The sequence below is a fragment of the Bufo bufo genome, chromosome 11 (assembly GCF_905171765.1).
Source record: "Bufo bufo chromosome 11, aBufBuf1.1, whole genome shotgun sequence".
Taxonomy (NCBI): Eukaryota; Metazoa; Chordata; class Amphibia; order Anura; family Bufonidae; genus Bufo; species Bufo bufo.
The window spans coordinates 37425501-37449241 of NC_053399.1; the positions used below are offsets into that span (position 1 = coordinate 37425501).

At 43.5% G+C, this 23741-nt stretch overlaps 1 protein-coding gene across 2 annotated transcripts in view; it reads left to right on the forward strand.

The window, feature by feature from the left end:
- TTBK2 (tau tubulin kinase 2) overlaps window positions 1-8871 on the forward strand; it is a 112441-nt gene extending 103570 nt beyond the window's left edge. For both annotated transcript variants that reach the window (XM_040412380.1, XM_040412381.1), the window contains 2 exons: window positions 5305-6500; window positions 7377-8871. In XM_040412380.1, the coding sequence (XP_040268314.1) occupies window positions 5305-6500; window positions 7377-7860 (1680 nt within the window). In that variant the 3' untranslated portion in view covers window positions 7861-8871. The remainder of the gene's footprint in view (window positions 1-5304; window positions 6501-7376) is intronic.
- The last annotated feature ends 14870 nt before the right edge of the window (window positions 8872-23741 follow it).

Genomic DNA, 23741 nt, shown 5'->3' on the forward strand with positions numbered 1-23741 from the left:
CGCTCTGACGTCATTCTGGAGCGCCCCGGGAGCCGCACGGACTGTAAGTATACTGCTCCCCCGCTCCCCGCTCCTACTATGGCAACCAGGACTTTAATAGCGTCCTGGGTGCCATAGTAACACTGAAAGCATTTGGAAGACGGTTCCGTCTTCAAATGCTTTCAGTACACTTGCGTTTTTCCGGATCCGGAGTGTAATTCCGGCAAGTGGAGTACACGCCGGATCCGGACAACGCAAGTGTGAAAGAGGCCTAAGGGTAGGGCTGGACGAGTAAGGGTACTTTTACACTAGAGGCTGGTTTTAAAGTCAGTATAAAACTGAGTCTGCTTGTATAGAACCTACCATTAGCCATCTGGCTCCAGGAGAAGTATATGGTAGGTTCAGCATGCATGTTGGTACTTGCATCCCTGGATCCGATGAAAGCTGTAGTGGCACCGGACGGGGTTACAAGCAAAGTGTACTTGGCTTGCATGCTGACCTGCATTCCCTGGATTTTATGTGGCTGTCATGGCCCATGAACAGGTAGGAACAAGAGTTAGGGACCACTCATGAGACAGCCTTGACGCGGTGAGTGGCTTACTATGCTTTGGCCAAAATATAAACCAATGTCTTATCCAGCATGGAGGGCAGAGTGCTGGATGTAGTGTGCGATCACATTTGCATTTTCCGTTTGTATATGTATTTCGCCATAGTGATCTGCACCTGCAGCAGGTTGTGCTGACCCAACCCCTTATTTTTTTCTTTGTAGTATATATTGGAGGCGTGGCGATCTCCTTGGAGTCATTGCACACCTGACCAGTTAATCTGTCCTTGAGGCTGGTTTTAAAGTCAGTATAAAACTGAGTCTGCTTGTATAGAACCTACCATTAGCCATCTGGCTCCAGGAGAAGTATATGGTAGGTTCAGCATGCATGTTGGTACTTGCATCCCTGGATCCGATGAAAGCTGTAGTGGCACCGGACGGGGTTACAAGCAAAGTGTACTTGGCTTGCATGCTGACCTGCATTCCCTGGATTTTATGTGGCTGTCATGGCCCATGAACAGGTAGGAACAAGAGTTAGGGACCACTCATGAGACAGCCTTGACGCGGTGAGTGGCTTACTATGCTTTGGCCAAAATATAAACCAATGTCTTATCCAGCATGGAGGGCAGAGTGCTGGATGTAGTGTGCGATCACATTTGCATTTTCCGTTTGTATATGTATTTCGCCATAGTGATCTGCACCTGCAGCAGGTTGTGCTGACCCAACCCCTTATTTTTTTCTTTGTAGTATATATTGGAGGCGTGGCGATCTCCTTGGAGTCATTGCACACCTGACCAGTTAATCTGTCCTTGAGGCTGGTTTTAAAGTCAGTATAAAACTGAGTCTGCTTGTATAGAACCTACCATTAGCCATCTGGCTCCAGGAGAAGTATATGGTAGGTTCAGCATGCATGTTGGTACTTGCATCCCTGGATCCGATGAAAGCTGTAGTGGCACCGGACGGGGTTACAAGCAAAGTGTACTTGGCTTGCATGCTGACCTGCATTCCCTGGATTTTATGTGGCTGTCATGGCCCATGAACAGGTAGGAACAAGAGTTAGGGACCACTCATGAGACAGCCTTGACGCGGTGAGTGGCTTACTATGCTTTGGCCAAAATATAAACCAATGTCTTATCCAGCATGGAGGGCAGAGTGCTGGATGTAGTGTGCGATCACATTTGCATTTTCCGTTTGTATATGTATTTCGCCATAGTGATCTGCACCTGCAGCAGGTTGTGCTGACCCAACCCCTTATTTTTTTCTTTGTAGTATATATTGGAGGCGTGGCGATCTCCTTGGAGTCATTGCACACCTGACCAGTTAATCTGTCCTTGAGGCTGGTTTTAAAGTCAGTATAAAACTGAGTCTGCTTGTATAGAACCTACCATTAGCCATCTGGCTCCAGGAGAAGTATATGGTAGGTTCAGCATGCATGTTGGTACTTGCATCCCTGGATCCGATGAAAGCTGTAGTGGCACCGGACGGGGTTACAAGCAAAGTGTACTTGGCTTGCATGCTGACCTGCATTCCCTGGATTTTATGTGGCTGTCATGGCCCATGAACAGGTAGGAACAAGAGTTAGGGACCACTCATGAGACAGCCTTGACGCGGTGAGTGGCTTACTATGCTTTGGCCAAAATATAAACCAATGTCTTATCCAGCATGGAGGGCAGAGTGCTGGATGTAGTGTGCGATCACATTTGCATTTTCCGTTTGTATATGTATTTCGCCATAGTGATCTGCACCTGCAGCAGGTTGTGCTGACCCAACCCCTTATTTTTTTCTTTGTAGTATATATTGGAGGCGTGGCGATCTCCTTGGAGTCATTGCACACCTGACCAGTTAATCTGTCCTTGAGGCTGGTTTTAAAGTCAGTATAAAACTGAGTCTGCTTGTATAGAACCTACCATTAGCCATCTGGCTCCAGGAGAAGTATATGGTAGGTTCAGCATGCATGTTGGTACTTGCATCCCTGGATCCGATGAAAGCTGTAGTGGCACCGGACGGGGTTACAAGCAAAGTGTACTTGGCTTGCATGCTGACCTGCATTCCCTGGATTTTATGTGGCTGTCATGGCCCATGAACAGGTAGGAACAAGAGTTAGGGACCACTCATGAGACAGCCTTGACGCGGTGAGTGGCTTACTATGCTTTGGCCAAAATATAAACCAATGTCTTATCCAGCATGGAGGGCAGAGTGCTGGATGTAGTGTGCGATCACATTTGCATTTTCCGTTTGTATATGTATTTCGCCATAGTGATCTGCACCTGCAGCAGGTTGTGCTGACCCAACCCCTTATTTTTTTCTTTGTAGTATATATTGGAGGCGTGGCGATCTCCTTGGAGTCATTGCACACCTGACCAGTTAATCTGTCCTTGAGGCTGGTTTTAAAGTCAGTATAAAACTGAGTCTGCTTGTATAGAACCTACCATTAGCCATCTGGCTCCAGGAGAAGTATATGGTAGGTTCAGCATGCATGTTGGTACTTGCATCCCTGGATCCGATGAAAGCTGTAGTGGCACCGGACGGGGTTACAAGCAAAGTGTACTTGGCTTGCATGCTGACCTGCATTCCCTGGATTTTATGTGGCTGTCATGGCCCATGAACAGGTAGGAACAAGAGTTAGGGACCACTCATGAGACAGCCTTGACGCGGTGAGTGGCTTACTATGCTTTGGCCAAAATATAAACCAATGTCTTATCCAGCATGGAGGGCAGAGTGCTGGATGTAGTGTGCGATCACATTTGCATTTTCCACTTTTACACTAGCGTTTTTCTTTTCCGGCATAGAGTTCCGTCACAGGAGCTCAATACCGGAAAATAACTGATCAGGCATATCCCCAAGCATTCTGAATGGAGAGCAATCCGTTCAGGATGCATCAGGATGTCTTCGGTTCAGTCATTTTGACTGATCAGGCAAAAGATAAAACCGTAGCATGCTACGGTTTTATCTCCGGCGAAAAAAACTGAAGACTTGCCGGAATGCCGAATCCGGCATTTTTCCCCATAGGATTGTATTAGTGCTGGATCCGGCATTCAAAATACCAGAATGCCGGATCCTGCGCAGACCGGTAAAAATGTGAAAACAGATACAAGACGGATCAGTCTGTCCACATGACAAGCGGAGAGATGGATATGTTCTTGCAATGCATTTGTGAGACGGATCCGCATCCGGATGCGTCTCACAAATGCTTTCAGTCACATCCAGATCGGCGGATCCGGCAGGCAGTTCCGACGACGGAATTGCCTGCCGGATCACACTGCCGCAAGTGTGAAAATAGCCTAAGAAGTATCGTGGGCTACCTACAGTGGTACAGCTTGGAAGTTTGTGAACCCTTTTCTATAGAATTTAATTCTATCTAATAGAATTTTCTATATTTCTGCATAAATTTGACCTAAAACTAGATCAGATGTTCACACAAGACCTAAAAGTCAAGATAAGCAAATCAAACCAGTCAAAAATATTAGGCATGGTCATTTATTTATTGAGGAAAATGATCCGATACCACATGCCTGTGAGTGGCAAACGTATGTGAACCTTTTAGGATTAGCAGATAATTGAAAGGTTAAATTAGAATCCAATGTTTTCATCGATGGGATGACAATCGGATGTGAGTGCGCTATTTTTTTTATTTAAAAAATAGGGCTCTATCAAAGTCTGATCTTCACCTTACCTTTATGGAACTGTATTATGGCTCACAAAATCGTTTTCTTAAGCCCTCAGAAGAAGAGATGTAGATGCTCATTAGACTAGAAAAGGTCACATAACCATCTCTAAAGAGTTTGGACTCCACCAATCCACAGTTAGACAGATTGTGTACAAATGGAGGAAATTTAAGATCATTATTACCCTCCTCAGGAGTAGTTGACCAACAAAGATCACTCCAAGGATTGGAACAATGTTTTGTGGACGTATGAGACCAAAATAGAAATGTCTGTTTGGAGAAAGGAAACCATTGCATTCCGGCATAAATGGTGATGGTAGTCTCATGGTTTAGGGGGTGTTTTGCTCTATTTGGGCCAGGATGGCTTAAAATTATTGATGGAACAATGAATTATGAATTATACCAGTAAATTCTAAATAAAAAATTCAGGACATCTGTCCGTGAGCTAAATTTCAAGAGAACATGGGCCATGCAACAAAACAGAGTCCCTAAGCACACAAGTTGTTGTACTAAAGAATGGTTTAAAGTAGAATAAAGTTGAAGGTTTTAGAATGGCCAAATCAAAGTCCTGACCCTAATCCAATATAAATATTGTGGAAGGACCTGAAATAAGTAGTTCAAGGGAGGAAACCCATCAATGTAAGGTTCACATACTTTTGCTACTCGCAGGCATGTGATATTGGATTGTTTCCCTTAATAAGTAAATGACCAAGTCTAATATTTTAGACTCATTTGATTATCTTTATCTACTTTTAGGATTTGTGATAAAATCTGATATGGTTTTAATTTATGCAGAAATATAGAAAAATCTGAAGGGTTCACAAACTTGCAAGCACCACTATAATGCACAGTATGTGTCAGGTAGTCTGAGAAGTGGTGTGGCCATTTTGGATGGCACAAGAGGAGCCTGGGAATTGGCATATCTAAAAAGCAGGGCACCATATAAGTGATCAGTTCGTTCCTCAGTTAATGTGAATTTTTTTTGTGAACCAGAGGGTATGCTACCTGCATACAGACCGCTAAACTGCTCTGTTAGCAAAGCAAAGAAAACCTAAAATATCTGAAGCAAATTGACTCATTGATTTAATCACTTATTTGACCACGTTTGTACATTTAGATGACGATTCCTCGACCTTCTGTTACATCAACCCAGTCTGCTTCAGAAAGCTTCCCTTGTGGACCACACTTAGAGAAAAGAGATCGGGACTCCAATGTATTAGAAATGCTATCACCACATGAGAATCCAACAAGATATAGTACCATAGAAGATCTCATTTCCTCTGGTACTAACAAAGGAAACCTGGCATTAGATTTAGACAAATATGGTCAGAACAAAGCAAGTGGCAAAGCCATAGACCCAGGAGATAAAGACTTGGTGAATGGTTATGATCTAATGCCAAATGAGAAGAAAAGCATAGAGGCTCCAGTACGCTCTCATTCAGGCTCTTTAGTTGAGGGCAAATCTGAACAAAAACATAGTTTTCATCCTCCTAGGCTTTCTCCTGGACAGTATAAAATCTCTGACGGTGTAATGACTGATATTTATGAATCCGCAAAGACCAGGACTTGCTCTGTGCCAAATGAACACTTAGATCTTCAAGAAATAAAGTTGGAAGCAGATTTGAATCCACAAAACGTTGATGTGGCAGTGCCTACAGCAACCTCCCTTGAAAAGGTTCAGCAAAATGGTTATCACAAAGATAAAAATACAGTATCTGCTAATGGCTGTCCAGAATCCAGCTTGTCCATGTTACTTGATCAAGTTAGTGACAAGGATCAAAAAAATGTTAACAATGGACAACAGTTGGACCTAAGTGATGGCTCTCAACAGTCTAAAAAGAACCACACAAAATCATCTCTTCCAAGTAGACATAGCAGGATTCCTGTTTTGGCCCCAGAGGTTGATTCTGCATCAGAATCGTCCTCTCCAATATCTGCAAAGGAGAAGCTTTTTCTGAAAAAGGCTCACCAGACAGACCTTGCCAGGCTCTTAATGGAAAAACGACAGATTAAGTCATTTTTCGGTGACTTCTCAAGTGCCTCTGACAAGTCTCTGGAAGAAAAGACCTCACCACCAGCTGTACGTTTATCTGAGGAAGAAGTCTTCTTCATTCCCAGAACAGTGTCCGATTCTAACGTCCGGCAGTCTGACGATGGATTTGTAACATCTCACAGTCCCCAGTCTAGAAGGAGTAAGATCCCTCGTCCTGTGTCTTGGACAAGTAATGATCAGATCAGCAGTGCCCCTTCAACGCCTTTTCTTCCAAGACCACCACCAGGAAAACCACCCACAAGACCAGGAGTGGAGGCACGGTAAGAGAAACTGCAATAATACATTCATTTCCATAACATTATTGGTTTCATGAAGCTACTACAATATGCCAATATTTCTAGTTCCAGAAAAGGTAGAGAGCTACAAGATGACCATGTAGATATAGATTGGCAGGGGTTGTATGCAATGTGAAGAGATGGACAACAATCAAGGTCCTAATATAGTATTTGCATGGTAAAGGTCCCAGTTGGGGCTCTGTCCAGTTGACCCCAATAGGTAACCCAAGTAGAGCTAAAGGACAGAACTTAATGCAGTGTGGAAATTTTATTCTAGCTGAAAATGATTGAATATGAGGATCCAGAATTAAAGGAGTTGGCTCATCTCAGACATTGATAACATATTGCCTCCTCCGGGAGATGCTCCTATCTCCAGAATGGGCCCCTCAAAGTGAAGGAGAGCACGCTGTGCATGCTCCCCATTCATCATTATCGGAGTTCTGAAAACATCCAAGCGAGCATGCAACCAAGGCCATCCCTCCATTCACCGCTATGGGACTGCCGGAAGTAGCCAAGCCAGTATTTGCCTATTTTCAGAACTTTATTAATGGTGAATAGAAGTTGGCCACACATGCTCGGCTTCCCTCCGTTCACAGAGATAAGAGTGAGTCCTGTAGGTGGAACACGCACCAATCTAACATTGATGGCTATCCTAGTACTATGCCATAAATGTTTGAGATGGGAAAACCCCTTTAACTGCAGAGTGATTTTGGATTTGTGACATCAATGACCTGTAGTACATGAATTAACAATGTTTTTAATATGGATAATTAGAAATATTGCGATAATAAGATTGCTTGGACCGTTGCGAATACAAGTTTTTACTTAAACTTTTTTTTTTTTTTTTCTTCTGTCTCATAGCATACGCAGGTACAAGGTTTTGGGAAGCGGTAACTCTGATTCAGACCTGCTGTCCCGTCTTGCCCAGATTATTCAGAAAGGGTCTCAAAGGCAACGCAGTTCTTCCCAGTCCAAAAGCCCAGGTTCACCCCACAGCCCCAAAACTCCTCCCAAGAGCCCTGCTGTTCCACGACGGAGCCCAAGTGCTTCCCCACGCAGCTCTTCCTTACCCCGCACCAATAGCACTTCTTCATCAAGAGCAGGAAGGCCCCATCATCATGACTCTAAAAGTTCATCTCCGTATGTGGGCCGGAGCAAATCTCCACCCACTCTGTCTGGTTCTTCTTCTTCAAGACGGTCCTGTCAACAGGATCATTGCTGCAGCAAACAAAGTAAGAACTTATCCAAGGGACCAGGTGGCACTCACCACTCTACGGGGAGTAAAACCAGCCGTGGAAAACCCTCTGTTCGAGAGGTGAAAGTATCTAGTAAACTGAGCAGATAGTAACTAGGCTATGCCGCCTGAATGAATTTACCCATCCTCGTGTAATGCATGTTATGTATGTCATTGTATATTTCAAAAGAAAATCCAAATCAGTGTTGGTTTTATGTTCCAAAAAAAGACTTGAAAACCCTTCGATATGTCATTGTAACGGGAGGAATGTCTAAGTAACAATTCCAGGTTTGGTCTTTAGTAATGGGAAACAATCAGATGAGGACAGGAGTGGTAGAGGTTAGTGGAGTTGCAGCCCACTCTGTTGCTGGTGGGTCCACCATTGATGTTCAGTTGAGACAACGGTTAATAGGACCATGCAGAGGTCGGAACAGAAGTTTTTTACCTTCTGAAACTTGCCAACTAACATCGTATTGAGATACTGTATGCGCAAAGTGCTGAATATGTCTATGTAATGTATGAGGCCAGATATGTAAAATAGTGAAAATGCTGCATAAACCGAAGCGGAGAACCTTTGATTGTCAGGCACTTGTTCAACTAAGGACGTCTCTTCATAGGTTCTTCTCTCCTCTCATTTCTTTCAAGTTACCCTACATTTTCCACAATATTTTCCTATGTTATAGGTGTATGGTCACTTTTAATTACCATGTGTTTGAGGGTTCCGTCGGAATTTCAAGCTTCCCCCCATTTTTGATGGTCTGTAGTACTATTCTTTCCATTTAAAAATACTGCAAGCCTGACTGACCTCCTTGAAGTCAGTGGGGTTCGTCTTTGTCAGAAATCCGATCAATCACAGCTTTATGTCTTCTGTTCTCCATGGGGTTCGAGTGAACAGCTCTACTTTGAGGAACTACAGATTCATCAGGAGAAGGTTTTTTTTTTTTTATTTTTTTTAGGCAAATAGTGCCAATATCTGATGTTTTACATGCACTGCCACTGTGTTACATCAATTCAGATGTTTGAAGTGTTCATGTAGGTTGGATGCTCCTGGTACCTTTAAATGGGTCCCCTGAATTGTATAACCCCCTTACTATAGGATTAGAGGTTATAGGGAGAAAGATGTAGCGATTGGGACCATCTCTCTAGGGACCCTAGAGACCGAATATGCTGTATATAAGGTTTTTCACCTGAAGAAGGTTGGCAAGCAAAATTAAGGCTGACAAATACAATAAAGGGCTTTTGTGGGCTCCATATTTTGACAGAGCATCACCACAAATCAGCTGCCGGATCTGGAAGTACCACTAAGAAGAATAGAGCTGGAAGCACAACTCCATTGAAAGTGCAGTGGTTGTGGCGGGTTACTGCAGCTCAGCGCCGATTCAAGTGAAACCCTTTAAAGGGGTTGTCCAGTTCTTAAAAAAAAAAAAAAAATACTTTTTTTTTTTTTAGGCAGGGATTATCGTAAAATCTCAAAATAACACATACTCCTCTATTTCACCCCCAGCTGTTCCAATCTTCCCTGTTTGTTTGACTGCAGCAATAACATTGCTCTATAGTACCTCAGCAGCCATTCAGTGGCCTCAGTGGTCATGTGCCATATACTGCTGAAGCCGCTGATTTGCTACAGTGGTGTCAGGGTGTAGGGGTAAGAAGATGACATCAAGGTTGCAGTGGCAGGTAGGATTGGAAAACGGGCGCTAGAAAAAGGGAAATGGGCGAGTGTGTGTTCTTTTATTATTTTATGACAATTCCTGCCGGGGGGGGGAGACGTTTTTACTTTTGTAAATTATTGGACAACCCCTTTAAAGGTGTTATGCAGGATTAGGAAAACATGACTCCTTTCTACCAAAACAGTGACACATATGTCCACAGATCATATACGGTATTGCAGCTCAGCTCAGCTCCATGGATTTGAGCACAATACCAGACAGAACCGATGAACAAGAGTGGCACTGGGTTTGGAAGAAAGCAGCCATTTTTTTTTTTTTATTTATTTTTTTTTTAATCCTGCACAACACCTATAAAGTCGTCCTGAATTAAAGGGGTTCTCTGGTGTATAAAACTCATTTTAATGAGTACTGAAATGACGGTACAACAAAATTTCTTTAACCCAGCATCAACTGGACCTAATAAGTACTGAATTGTCAGAGGGTCGTAAAATAATATATATTAGACTCGAGGATAGAGAACCTTTGGGGTAAAAAAAATCTAGCTTAATTGCACCCAGATTTTGTTGTAAAATGTCCCAAAATTTTAAACATTTCTGATGCATAATGTCACATCAGGTTTTAGACCTATTTATGAAGCAAATGCGTTGAAAAGCATAATCCACTGCGCCTTGCTTACTGAGGGGGTATGATTTAGCGGGAAAGAGGTTGTGAAATAGTGGAAAGGGTATGGCCTAAGATGCGACACTGTGCACCAAAATTTTGTGCCAAGAGTTTGGTGCCGTTTTGAAACGAAGTAAGTCAACTGATAGGTGGTGTATACGCAAAACTGTTAAAGGGGTTATCCCATGAATAATAAAAAAAAATGAAAATCCTACATAATCTAGTACACGACAACCTCTTTCTAACAAAGCTAGAACCAGCCCTGTGCCTCACATGGATTCAGAGATCTCCCCATTCATTGATCCAATTGTTCTGCTAGATTTATTTCAAGCTGGCAACATAGGGGCCATGTCCTTTCTCAGGGGGAGGGTGTCCTTTCCGCTGCAGCTGGTGGCAGTTGAAGGATGGGACTGAGCATGTGCGGCCATCTCAGTGAGCAGGACAGAGAAGTTAGAAAGAGAGCAAACAGCAGGTGGCGCTATAGAGATAGATTTCATTGAATAATTCAGTAGCTATACTAAATTACATGAAATTATCAAAGTATTCAGATCCAGGTGCTGGTTTTAAAACTGTAGAATGTTTTTTGTGGGACATCCCCTTTAAGCTGTGCGCCAAGTCATCCTCCACTGTGATAAATTCCACAAGGTTTTTTCCTTGAAGCGGCATCAGTTGCACCGGGTGGAGGTGGCGCTAATCTTTTGAGATTTTATTTTTTATTATTATTTCAGACCAAACCATCACAGTTACAGTATTTTTACATTTAGTTTTTTATTTTTGTATTATTTTTATTTATTTTTTCAGACTCTAAAGTGGATTCCCCTTGCAGGTTTATGTCGATTGTTGTGACTCTTGAAAGCTACTGACAGTCTAGGTTCAGTGATGGCTAACCTCCGGTACTCCAGCTGTGGTGAAACTACGACTCCCAGCATGCTCCATTCATTTCTGTGGAGTTCAGAGAAACGCCAAGCAAGTGTGCGTCTTGGGAGTTGTAGTTCCACCCCAGCTGGAGTGCCGGAGGTTAGCCATCACAGGGACAGGTATTCTCCAAGTACAAAGGAGCTTGGTGATGGCTCTGCATGCTGGTGGTGCAAGAAACTGTGAAGTGGTTGCCCAAACACCTGAGCCGGCTCGGGACCATGACGAGAGGCGATGGCATCACTCGATGTTCTGCAGGGGCACATACATTGAATGTATGTTTGTATACGCCTATATACCCACAGGCATTTTTGTGTATGCAGTTTATTGCATGATGCTTTGACTTAAAAACAAAAAAAAAAGCTAATTATATTGCAAAAAAAAAAAACCCTGTCCGCTTCTTGCATCACGATGCCTTGTGGCTTTTTTCGCTACACAGATGGCTTATTTAGGGTATACAAGGGAAATTTTATTTTTCTTAAAGGACTCCTTTTACTTGCGTGTTATCCTATTGTAGCCATGAGCTTTTAACCTCTGCTGTGCTGGAGGAACCTTGCTGTTGTCTATAGCACCGCAGGGGAGGGTTAACGCAGGTGACCTCTAAGTCCGGGTTTTATAGCTGTCCTATCCTGAACAAGCTGCAACCTTATCCCTCATCCCGTATCTTTGTATTATACTGTACAGTAGGTTCTGTCACTTATTCCTGCATGTCCTAATATGAAATTATATTCTATATAAATATTTATAAATATATATGTAAAAAATATATATATATATGTACGGTACGGCAAAGACATATCGCATACTCATTCTACGTTTGTAGACTGGAGACAGTATCACCTCCTTTTTACTTTTGCGTGCCTGAAAAAAAAAAAAAAAAAGTTTCGCCTTTGGTCTCGGTGTCCAAGCAAATACTTTCTCGGCGTGGCGGATTTTTCCATCTCATATTGCCTCTAAAACGATTCTAGCGACTCCACTGCAAATGCGAAGGGTTGGCCATAGAGTCTTGAATTAGTTTTGTCTATATGTTCATGTTCTAATCTTCTCTATTTTTTTTAATTTAATTTTATTTATAACGTAATTGTTTCTTGAATGCTATATACTCTAACAGTGTTCTTACGGTATGTTACATGTAGAAATGCCAGCGCTTCTACCGTAGATTGCCCAGCTTAAATTGACATATTTCTCCATACCACCCAAATTAGAGCGTGCCTTAGGGCTCATGCACGCAAACGTATTTTTTGTCCGTGTCCATTCTGTTTTTTTTTGCGGCCCGTGTGTGGAACCCTTTATTTCAATGGGGCTGCAAAAAAAACAAAAACGGAAATGACTCTGTGTGCATTCTGTGTCTAAAAAATAGAACATATTCAATTTTTGTCCGTTTTGCGGACAAAGACAGTAATACAGTGGATCCGCAAAAAGAACGGATGCAACACAGACGTCTCACGGATGTCATCTTATTTTTATTTTTTTTGCAGAACGCAAAACGCATACGGTTGTGTACATGAGCCCTTATATTAATTGCAGTGTCCAGTCTTGCTGCTGATGTCTCCAGTTTCAATGAGGGGCTAAAGGCTCCTTTACAAGGGCCAATGATTGGGGCAATTATTGGGAAGGAATGCTTCTAGGAACACACGTTCCCAGTAATTGCCCTGTATCAGGCTATGTTCACATCTCCTTTAGTAACCTAGTACATAAGGCCGAAAAAATACATTTGTCCATCTAGTTCGGCCTGTTATCCTGCAAGTTGATCCAGAGGAAGGAAAAAAAAAACTGTGAGGTAGAAGCCAAATTTCCCCACTTTAGGGGAATAAAAAATTCCTTCCCGACTCCAATCAGGCAATCAGACTAACTCCCTGGATCAACGACCCCTCTCTAGTAGCTATAGCCTGTAATATTATTACACTCCAGAAACACATCCAGGCCCCTCTTGAACTCTTTTAGTGAACTCACCATCACCACCTCCTCAGGCAGAGAGCTCCATAGTCTCACTGCTCTTACCGTAAAGAATCTTTTTCTATGTTTGTGTAGGAGATCCGGCTGCTTGCGGATGCAATGTTTTTCACTGAAGCCCCATTCACTTCTATGGGGCCAGGGCTGCGTGAAAAATGCAGAATATAGAACATGGTGCATTTTTTGCACAACGCAGAACTGATGCATGAAAACTACACTGACCCATTGAAATAAATAGATCCGGATTCAGTGCGGGTGCTACGCGTTCACGTCACGCATTGCACCCACGCGGAAAACCCGCTCATGTTAAGGAGGGATAAATCCTCATTTCTTGACAGCAGATGGTGCTGGCCAAACACCGATCTGCTGCCCAGAAACAATGAATGTGTGTGGGGATTCGCGATCACCAGCGATTGCTCGTCCCCATACAGTGGAAGTGATGTAAATACAAGTTTCACCTCCTGTAACGAGCAGGCAATTATTGGGAGCGAATGATATTTGGCTGCTGCGTTGGGCCTTAGGCCCCTTTCACACGGGCGAGTATTCCGCGCGGGTGCAAAGTGTGATGCGAAGGCATTGCGCCCGCACGGAATCCGGACCCATTCATTTCAATGAGTCTGTGTACATGTGCGTTGGTTTTCACGCATCACTTGTGCATTGCGTTAAAATCGCAGCATGTTCTATATATTCTGCGATTTTCACGCAACGCTGGCCCCATAGAAGTGAATAGAGCTGCGTGAAAATCGCATCGCATCCGCAAGTAAGTGCGGATGCGATGCGTTTTTCACGCATGGTTGCTAAGAGATGTTTGCATACATACAGTTTATCACGCGCGTGCAAAGCGCATTAAATCGCATTGCACCTGCGTGATAACAACTGAACGCGATCGCAGGCAAAACTGAATGATTTTGCCTGCGAAATCGCGCAGTTATCACTGAACGCATACGGACCTAATCCAGACACGCTCATCTGCAAGGGGCCTTATAAACAGGCCGTAAGGGTTAGGTAGGACTGATGGATCCCGTACACACAGTATTGTTTTCGCTTTGTAGTTTTGCAGTGCACAATCACTAAATTTAAAGGGAACGTGTTAACTAGAATTTTTTCTACCAGTCGAAACCAGATAGTGACACCCATTTTTTTCTCCTGTTGTGAATGGTGGATCCTGTGTTATGTATACAGACGTGTTATTTGTCATTGTAATCCTACCTGTGATGATAATGAGATGACTTCTGAAAAGCGATCTCTACAGAACAGGAAATCTTGACATATTATTACACTTAGGTTAGGTTCACATATGTGGCAACCAAAGCTGGCAGTCAGTTTCGGCAGAGGAACAGATTACAGGAGTTTACTGTTTAAGTTTTAAATTAAAATTTACATAATTTCTGATGACACATTCCCTTTTAAGGGCAAGTGCTTGGCATCTTTGCCATTTTGTGTGCCAAGCAACTTTTACAAAATTCCTAATCTTCCTATAGACCCTATTATGAGCGAACATAATTACGTGTATACTAACAAGGCAAAGAAGCGTAGTTGCAGAGTAAAGCACAGGGGACAACAGCAGCAGCCATTTGATCCTGTGATGAGACCAGAGGTGGATTTCTGACTACCTCAGACCCCTTTGCAGAGCTAAAAGCAGCCAATATGTAGCAGATATTTAGTGGATAACAGGCATATAAAGGGTGCGACCCCCCCCCCCCCCCCAAACTGGACATCTGCTTTAAAATGACACGCTCTAAGGAGGGAGTGTGATGGGGAAAGTAACTGTAACCTGGTCAAACCAATTCTCAGCTAAAGACCAATCACGTCTGATCTATGGCAAACAATCCGAATAGTTATTCATTATTAGAAATTATATACAAGCAAAATTATGTTTTTTGGCTATAATGTGAACATTTTTTTTTCAAATTTTTTGTATATTTTTTGGTATTTTAAGATCAGAAAATTCCATCCTAAGGCCTCATGCACACGACCGTTGTTTTGGTCTGCAACCGAGCCGCAGTTTTGGCGGCTCGGATGCGGACCCATTCACTTCAATGGGGCTGCAAAAGATGCGGACAGCACTCTGTGTGCTGTCTGCATCCGTTGCTCCGCAAAAAAAATATAACCTGTCCTATTCTTGTCCGCGCTTTGCAGACAAGAATAGACAGTTATATTAAAGGCTGTCCGTGCCGTTCCGCAAAACTGCAGAACGCACACGGACGCCATCCGTGTTTTGCAGATCCGCGGTTTGCAGACCGCAAAACACACACCGATCGTGTGCATGAGGCCTAAGGGATGTAAACAATGGCTGTGATTTCTGAACACTGCATGATGTGGCTGGCTGTCTATTGGTCCATAGATGGTACTCTTGAATGTAATTAATGTGAATTTCTGCCTGATCTTTAGATTTTTTTATTTTTTTTTAAATATGTGTGATATCTTGGTACTATGTCTAATTTTGTGAAAGTACATAGATTTTTTTTTTTTTTCCTTTTGTTTGTAAATCCTTTCTTTAAAAAAAAAAAGTCAAATGCCATTCTTGCCAGCTCTAAAAAAAAAAAAAAAAAGGCATTTTTTTTTCTAGATTTTATAATTTATATAATTTCCTACATAATATAAATATGTACTGTACATGGGTTTAAAGGAACCCTCCGGTTCAATGTAAAAATGTAACAGTCCATGCCCCATGTATAGTTAAAGGGGTTGTGCCAATTTTCAAAGTTATGCCCTATCCACAAGAGATCTAAGTGATTGCTGGGGGTCCAACCACTAGGTCCCAGCGGTCAGACCCCCAGCAATCAGATATCCCCCTATCCTGTGGGAAGGGTATAACTTATAAGTTTGGCACAACCCCATTAATACTCCCATGGCCCTTTTGTTTTAAAGCCGCTGCCTGATGGTTGTCCGTTTTGCTGCCCCCTCCCCCTTGCATTTATCTGAGTGCTGCAGTCTTTGCACAGTGTGCTTGTGAAGTCTGAAACATGCCCCCTAACCTCAGATTGGCCAATGCCTGGGGATGGGGGGGTTATTTCTTGGACTAACCAGTTACACTGTCTGAGACCAGGGCGATCATTTTACGTATATGCAAGGGAAGCGGCAAAATGGAAAAACTGCAACAGCAGCTCTGAAACGAACGTGTATTGGGGGCCTTTAGGGCCGGTTTACAGGGTCATATCTGAGGTCAGTATTCCCTTCCATTATTTTCTTTTTTTTCTTAATACAAACAGGAGAAAATTACAGTAGGAAGAGGAAAATGTTTCCTTTGATATCCAGTCCTTTGTTAAAGGGGTTGTCCGGGCTTTTAATATTGATGACCTCATCAATATCTGATCGGTGGGGTTCTGACACCCGGCACCTCCGCTGATCAGCTGTATGAGGAGATGGCGGGCGGGGGTGTCGGACCTCTGCCGATCTGATGTTGGTGACCTATCCTGAGGATAGGTCATCAATAGTAAAAGCCTGGACAACCCCTTTAAGGCCTAGTATACACGACCGTATTTATTTTTTTATCGGTGTGCTATTTGCTTCTTTTTTTTTGGTCATTTCTATGGGGCCATGCACACGACTTGTTTTTCTTTTTCACAAATTAAAGAACATGTCCTCTTCTGGTCCATTTTGCGGATGAGAATAGCCCTTTCTATTGATGGGAGTGAAAAAAAAAATCCCAGAATGCACATGGAAGGGATCAGAATTTTGTGGATCTGTTGCTTATGGCCCAAAATATGGACAGGGTCGTGTGCATGAGGCCTTACAGGTATAACAAGGACCGCAAATGCCACCATGTAAATCATCCATAATCTGCCTCATGCTTAGTACCTTTCTACATGAAAATGTACTTGTGCTTTAATTTATTATTCAGTTTCATTTGTATCCAGAAATAATTTAGGGTACTTTTTATCTTTTCCGTGAATGGGATGGGGGGTCATCCATTTATGGAAGAGTTCCGTATGCACTTTGTTTTCTATTGTTTTTATAGTACATTGCAATTTTGATTGCAACTGTGACATAATTATTTTTGTATTTGCTGCTCTGTTTTTATGTATTTATTTTGTAATTTTAGCGGCAATTGCGCTTTTAATGTGTCGTTTACATTATAAATGAGGTATGCCATGTCTCCAGCTCCATAATAAAATAATCATCTAAATATGCGTTCAAATAATAATAACTAGAGATGAGCGAATTTCATATTTTGAAATTCGTTCACGCTTCGTTTAGTGGTAAAAGCAGAATTGCGTTATGGATTCCGTTACCACGGACCATAACGCAATTCTATGACTGAATGCCTTTAGAGGCCTTCCGTTATTCATTCGTTCATAATAGAAGTCTATGGGCTGCAAAACTTTGGGGCAATTTTTTTGTGATTTGCATTTTACTCATTTTGGGCTAATAATCATCATTCTTTTCAGTTGGTCATTTTTGAAAACTTTGCAGTAGTTTTTGTTATACATGAGGTTAGAAATCTATTTGCAGACTACCTCATAAACACTCATTATAGCTAAACTCTTATCAAACTGAGTTGCCTGCTTTTTACTATTGATGACCTATCCTCAGGATAGGTTATCAGTATCAGATCGGTGGGGTTCCTACTCCCGGCACCCCCACCAATCAGCTGTTTGAAGAAAACGCAGCGCTTATACAAGCTATGCCTTCTCTGCTAAGCAGGTGTAATTACAAGTATGGCGTCCCCATTCACTTCTGTGGGACGGCACTGTAGTATTCACTTGAACAGAGCCGTCCCATAGAAGTCAATGGGGACGCCATACTTGTAATTTTACTGCTCACCACTGCAATTGCTGCGGCGTGCAGGTAAACAGAGCAGAGAAGGCAGCGCTCCTATGAGCACAGCCTTCTCTTCAAACAGCTGATCGGCAGGGGTGCTCCCAGGTGTCTGACCCCCGCCGATAGGATAGGTCATCAATATCAGAAGGACAGGTCATCAATAGTAAAAAGCGGACAACCCCTTTTAAATGAGTGTTTTATGAGGTCAGGAGATCAGAGAAAAGGCTTCACATGAGCCCCCAGCAGACACGAGGGACAGTCTGCAAATAGACTGATTTTTAACTGCATGTATCACAAAAACTGCTGAAAATGTTGAATATAGACCAATAGAAATAAATATTTCTAGCCCAAAATGAGTAAATTGCAATCATAAAAAATGCCCCAAAGGGGTCCATAGCCTTTAAGAACTTGAAAAGCCCTAAAGGACACATCAGGCAGGTTGGGTCTGTAGTAATGTAAATGTAGCGAAGTCATTTAAAGGGGTTTTCCAGGGCTTAACTATTTGATCACCTATCCAAAGGATAGGTCGTATCCGATTGGTCCAACTCCTGGCACCCCCGCCGATCAGCTGTTATCACGAACTGCAAAGCTGAAACCATGTAGCAGATCTACACCGCTCCATACACTGCAGTGGTCGTGGCTAGGTACTTCAGCACTGCTCCGTGAATGGAGGCAGTGCCGCAGTAATCGGGTGCGGCCACTTCACAGCGATGAGCAGGCACCAAATATGACTGATCAGCCAGGTCACCCCCACCATATACATTGCAGCTTGTGTTGTAGTTGGAGGATCACTGCACACACGGGCTATATTCTTCCTTTTTTTCTGGATAGTTTGATGCGTTCTTCACCATTTGGATGACATCATCACAAGTCATTTTGGGGCCAAATGCAGAGTAGCATCAGGACCTTCTGGCTGCAGTCATTGTAACGTGTTGTGCACGACAAGTAAGGGGGAGAATAAATGCCTTTGTTGGTCAAAAACAAAACCTAAAATAAGATCTTAAAAAAGTCCTACTTCATCCCAGATTAGATTAGTCGGTTTCACACAGGCACATGGGGAGAACTGTGCCATTGGTTTCAGGTACAGGCTTTATTTTATTTAGTTTTTTTCCTGTGAACATGTAAAGATGAAATAAAAGATTATTCAACAAATTGTGTGATTTTTATATAACTGTATGTTTTTATATTCAGTAGTCACTTCAAACTCATTCAGTCTGAAATGCTGATATTTCTTGGTAATCCACTGAGAGCCATGATATTAAGGCCCCTTTCACACAGGCGAGAATTCTGCGCGGGTGCAAAATGCGCGAGGTGAACGCATTGCACCCGCTCTGAATCCGGACCCATTCATTTCTATGGGGCTGTGCACATGACCGGTGATTTTCACGCATCACTTGTGCGTTGCGTGAAAATCGCAGCATGTTCTAAATTCTGCGTTTTTCACGCAACGCAGGCCCCATAGAAGTGAATGGGGCTGCGTGAAAATCGCAAGCAAGGGACAAGGGATGAGTTACCAGGGACCCCATTTACTTTATTATTTTCCATTATAACATGGTTATAATGGAAAATAATAGCATTTTTTAATTCAGAATGCTTAGTAAAAGGTCCATTGTGGGGTTAAAAAAAAAAAAAAAAATGAAAAAAAAATAATTTAACTCGCCTCATCCACTTGATCGCGCAGTCGGGCTCGTCTTCTTTCTTCTTCTTCTCGCAGGGCCTGGCTGAAAAAGGACCTTCGGTGATGTCACGTGGTGAGCGCGGTGACATCAGCGCAGGTCCTGCTGAATGAAGATAGAAGGTACGTTAGATTTTTTTTTAACCCCACAATGGACCTTTTACTTAGCATTCTGAATTAAAGAATGCTATTATTTTCCATTATAACCATATAATGGAAAATAACAAAATATACAGAACACCGGTCCCAAACCTGAACTTCAGTGAAGAAGTCCGGGTTCGGGTCTGGGTACCACAGTCAGTTTTTCATCATGCGCGTGCAAAACGTATTGCACCCGCGCGATGAAAACTGAACGTCGGAACGCAATCGCAGTCAAAACTGACTGCAATTGCGTATCTACTCACACGATTTTGACTGATCTCAGACTCAACACATCCGGACCTAATCCGGACACGCTCGTCTGCAAGTGGCCTAAAACCACTGACAGGTGAACTGAATACCATTGATTTTACTGTGGCAAAGGTCCCAGGCAAAAAGGGTAAGATGTGAAGAGTCAGTTCTTGAAATTGATGTGGGTTATGGCAATGCTTAGTACCCGCTATCTGGGGTTGGCACAGACGACACATTACTCACCCTGTCTCTGTCACAGTTCCAGCACATGGCCTGGACGCCGATGTCCTGTTTGTCTGTTGGGGATTTTCTTTACTGACCCTCATCTCATTCTGCAGTATTGCAGGGTCCTCGTTTGGTTGTGGGAGCACTGCTAGGCTTTCTAATGTGTAATCCGCTTCTGCTATATAGGCTGTGCTCTCATTCTCTACCTGAGCAATAGGTTCATTAGCTTGCTTGATCCTGCAAAGGTGCTATAATCTGCTTGTCTGCCCATGTACCGACTTTTGCCTGATTCACGGATTGTGACCCTGTGCTGCCTGACCTGACTTGTACCTCATTACTGTACTGACCTGCTGCTGCCTGCCAGGACCTGTTATAATTTTCACGGATTTGCACAAACTCTGGATTCTCCGAACTCGGCCTGTTTCTGACTAGGAGTTTTGCCTGATCCTGTGGTGCTTCACACTGGTGTCTCTGACCTCTATGGGTCTGCTGTCAACCACACCCGGACTACTCCAAGAGTCGCTCCCCTGCACCAAAGTCCAGATCCCTATATAGGGTTTAAAGGGTGAATACTAGGGAATGCCCTTAGGATATTCTTATTAAACTTACGGTATTCTTCTCTTCCCTGCGTAGAAACACTGCATTTTCAGCAGCCGCCACTAGGGGGAGCACAATGTAAAGAGATTAGCTATTCACTGATGTCCCACCAATTAGTTTTGTAATAAAATAGGAGATACAATATTATGGTGGTAAGAAGGACACCATCATTTTGAAGCACCTGTTCCACTTTTTCCAACCAAAAAAAGTCAGATAAAGTGGGTGAGGCTAAAGGTGGCTTTTTTTTATTTTATTACAATTTGTATTTAATTAAAATTTCTTCCACTTAATTTTAAAAATTCGGTTGATCAGAAATCTGGGACGTCGTGCATATTCTGCATTGCCTGGGAGTGACTGACGCATATTCACTGGGAAACTAGATGGCGGAGGCCCATACTGGTTTTCTATGAGGCCCTAAAGCCTCATGCAGACGTCAGTGTTTCACGGACGTGTGCTGTACGTGTTCTCCGCGGACAGCACACGTCCCTATTCATTTTAATGTGTGTATTCACACATCAGTGTTTCAGCACGGTCCGTGGGTCCATTTTTCTTTTACCACGGATGCATGCTCTATTTTGTCTGTGTTCACGGATCCATCACGCCCATTATAGTCTATGGGTCCGTGAAAACCACGGATGCTATCCGTGTTTCACGGATCATTGACCAGAGATTCTTTGAAAATAATTTTTCAGCTGTTGAGTGTTAGTGAAACACGGATGCAACACGGACAGCAGAAAATGGACCCAACACGGATCTGTCACGGAGAAAACACGGATTGCACACGGTCCGTGTTACCACTGATCCATAACTGACACGGACGTCTGCATGAGGCAGGAATGCTCAACCTGCGGCCCTCCAGCTGTTGCAAAACTACAACTCCCAGCATGCCCTAATAGCTGTATGCTGTCCAGGCATGCTGGGAGTTCTAGTTCTGCAACACATGGAGGGACGCAGGTTGGGCATCCGTGCCCTAAGGGATCTGTGTACGCCCCTGTTCAGAGACCTTGTGGAATTCATGTCTTGACAGATCAGCACTTTTTGGCAGCATAAAGGGGACCTACACAATCTAGTTTTAATGTTATGGCTGATCGCTGTAATATTTAATATGTCTTAACATAAAATCATCTACAGAATACACTACATGAACCTGTAATTGGGGATCTCACAGGATTTACGGAATGGAATGGAACCGTTTTCTGGCGTCAATAAGTTGCTACCTTTTTGCACATACTACATTTGGGGAGAAAAAGTTGCGACTTTTCAAAAGTAGTAGGGGGTTGTATGAGGTTTATCAGGAGGGCATGAGGCCTTCTGCAGCCCAACAGATTTATCAGAATTTACACCAGAAAATTTCTGTACATTATTGTTGAAGCCTGCGCTAGCTCATAGCTGGCCTAGATATTACTTTATGGCACCTCTTAATAAATTTGGCGCATCTTACTCCAGAGCACTTTACATTAGGTCTTGGTCTGTCTTAATAAATCCCCCCCATAAGCCTCCTGACGGATATTACAAGATTCAGCCGGAGATGGGATGGACTCCTGACATCATTTCTTTCAGGTCCCTTGAGGCTCTTAGTCATCATAAATGGATGGTAAGCTAGGCAGATCTCCGTCCTGGCGCCTGCGCTAAGTGATGTTTTATGACCTTTGATATTGATTGCAAATTCAGGCAAAAAGGGAATGGAGAACCACTGTGGTCAGTTCATCTACAAGATCGGTACGACACAAAATTTCTATATTTTGTTCATTGTCAAAGGGGACAAAACGTAACTGAACAGAACACAGTGCTTCAGTTTTCTTTCCGTCATGGGAGCAAGACGGATCCGTCCTGACTCACAATGTAAGTCAATGGGGACGGATCAGTTTTCTCTGGCACAATCTGACACAATAGAAAACAGATCCGTCCCCCATTGACTTTCAGTGGAGTTCATGACGGATCCGTCTTGGCTATGTTACAGATAATACAAACGGATCCGCTCATAACGGATGCAGATGGTTGTATTATCAGTAACGGAGGCGTTTTTGCTGATCCCTGCCAGATCCAGTAAAAAACGCTGGTGTGAAAGTGGCCTAAGGCCGTGTTCACATCTGCACTGTGAATTCCAGCAGTCTGTTCCGACGGAGGAACGGACGGCCGGAGATCACTGTATCTGGCACAGCGGACACCACCGCATCCCCATTCACTGTAATGGGATCCGGCTGCTTTCCAGAATATATGCCGGCTTTCGGCTGGACAAAAAAAAATTAGATTTTTTTTGTCTGACCGAAAGCCGGCATATAGGCCGGATACAGTGCGCGGGTCAGAGTGCAAAATGCGTTCAGTGTTACTATGGCACCCAGGACGCTATTAAAGTCCTGGTTGCCATAGTAGGAGCGGGGAGCGGGGGAGCGGTATACTTACAGTCCGTGCGGCTCCCGGGGCGCTCCAGAATGACGTCAGAGCGCCCCATGCGCATGGATGATCACGTGATCCATGCGCTTGGGGCGCCCTGACGTCACTCTGAAGCGCCCTGGGAGCTGCACGGACGGTAAGTATACTGCTCCCCGCTACACTTTACCATGGCAAACAGGACTTTAGCGTCCCGGCAGCCATGGTAACCATTCAGAAAAAGCTAAACGTCGGATCCGGCAATGCGCCGAAACGACGTTTAGCTTAAGGCCGGATCCGGATCAATGCCTTTCAATGGGCATTAATTCTGGATCCGGCCTTGCGGCAAGTCTTCAGGATTTTTGGCCGGGGCAAAAAGCGCAGCATGCTGCAGTATTTTCCCCGGCCAAAAAACGTTCCGTTCCGGAACTGAAGACATCCTGAACGGATTTCTCTCCATTCAGAATGCATTAGGATAAAACTGATCAGGATTCTTCCGGCATAGAGCCCCGACGACGGAACTCTATGCCGAAAGAAAAGAACGCAGGTGTGAAAGAGCCCTTAGGCCTCATGCACATGACCGTAGGTGGCCCGTTCCCGTATGGCGGTCTGCAATATACAGGCACCGGCCGTTCACTTGAACGGGTCCGCAATCCAGGAGATATGGTGCAGAACGGAGGCACGGAGCGCTTCTGTAGGTTTTCTGTCCGTGCCACCGCACCACTAAAGAACTAGTGCATGCGCTACTTTTTTGTGGTACTGACCATCAGATG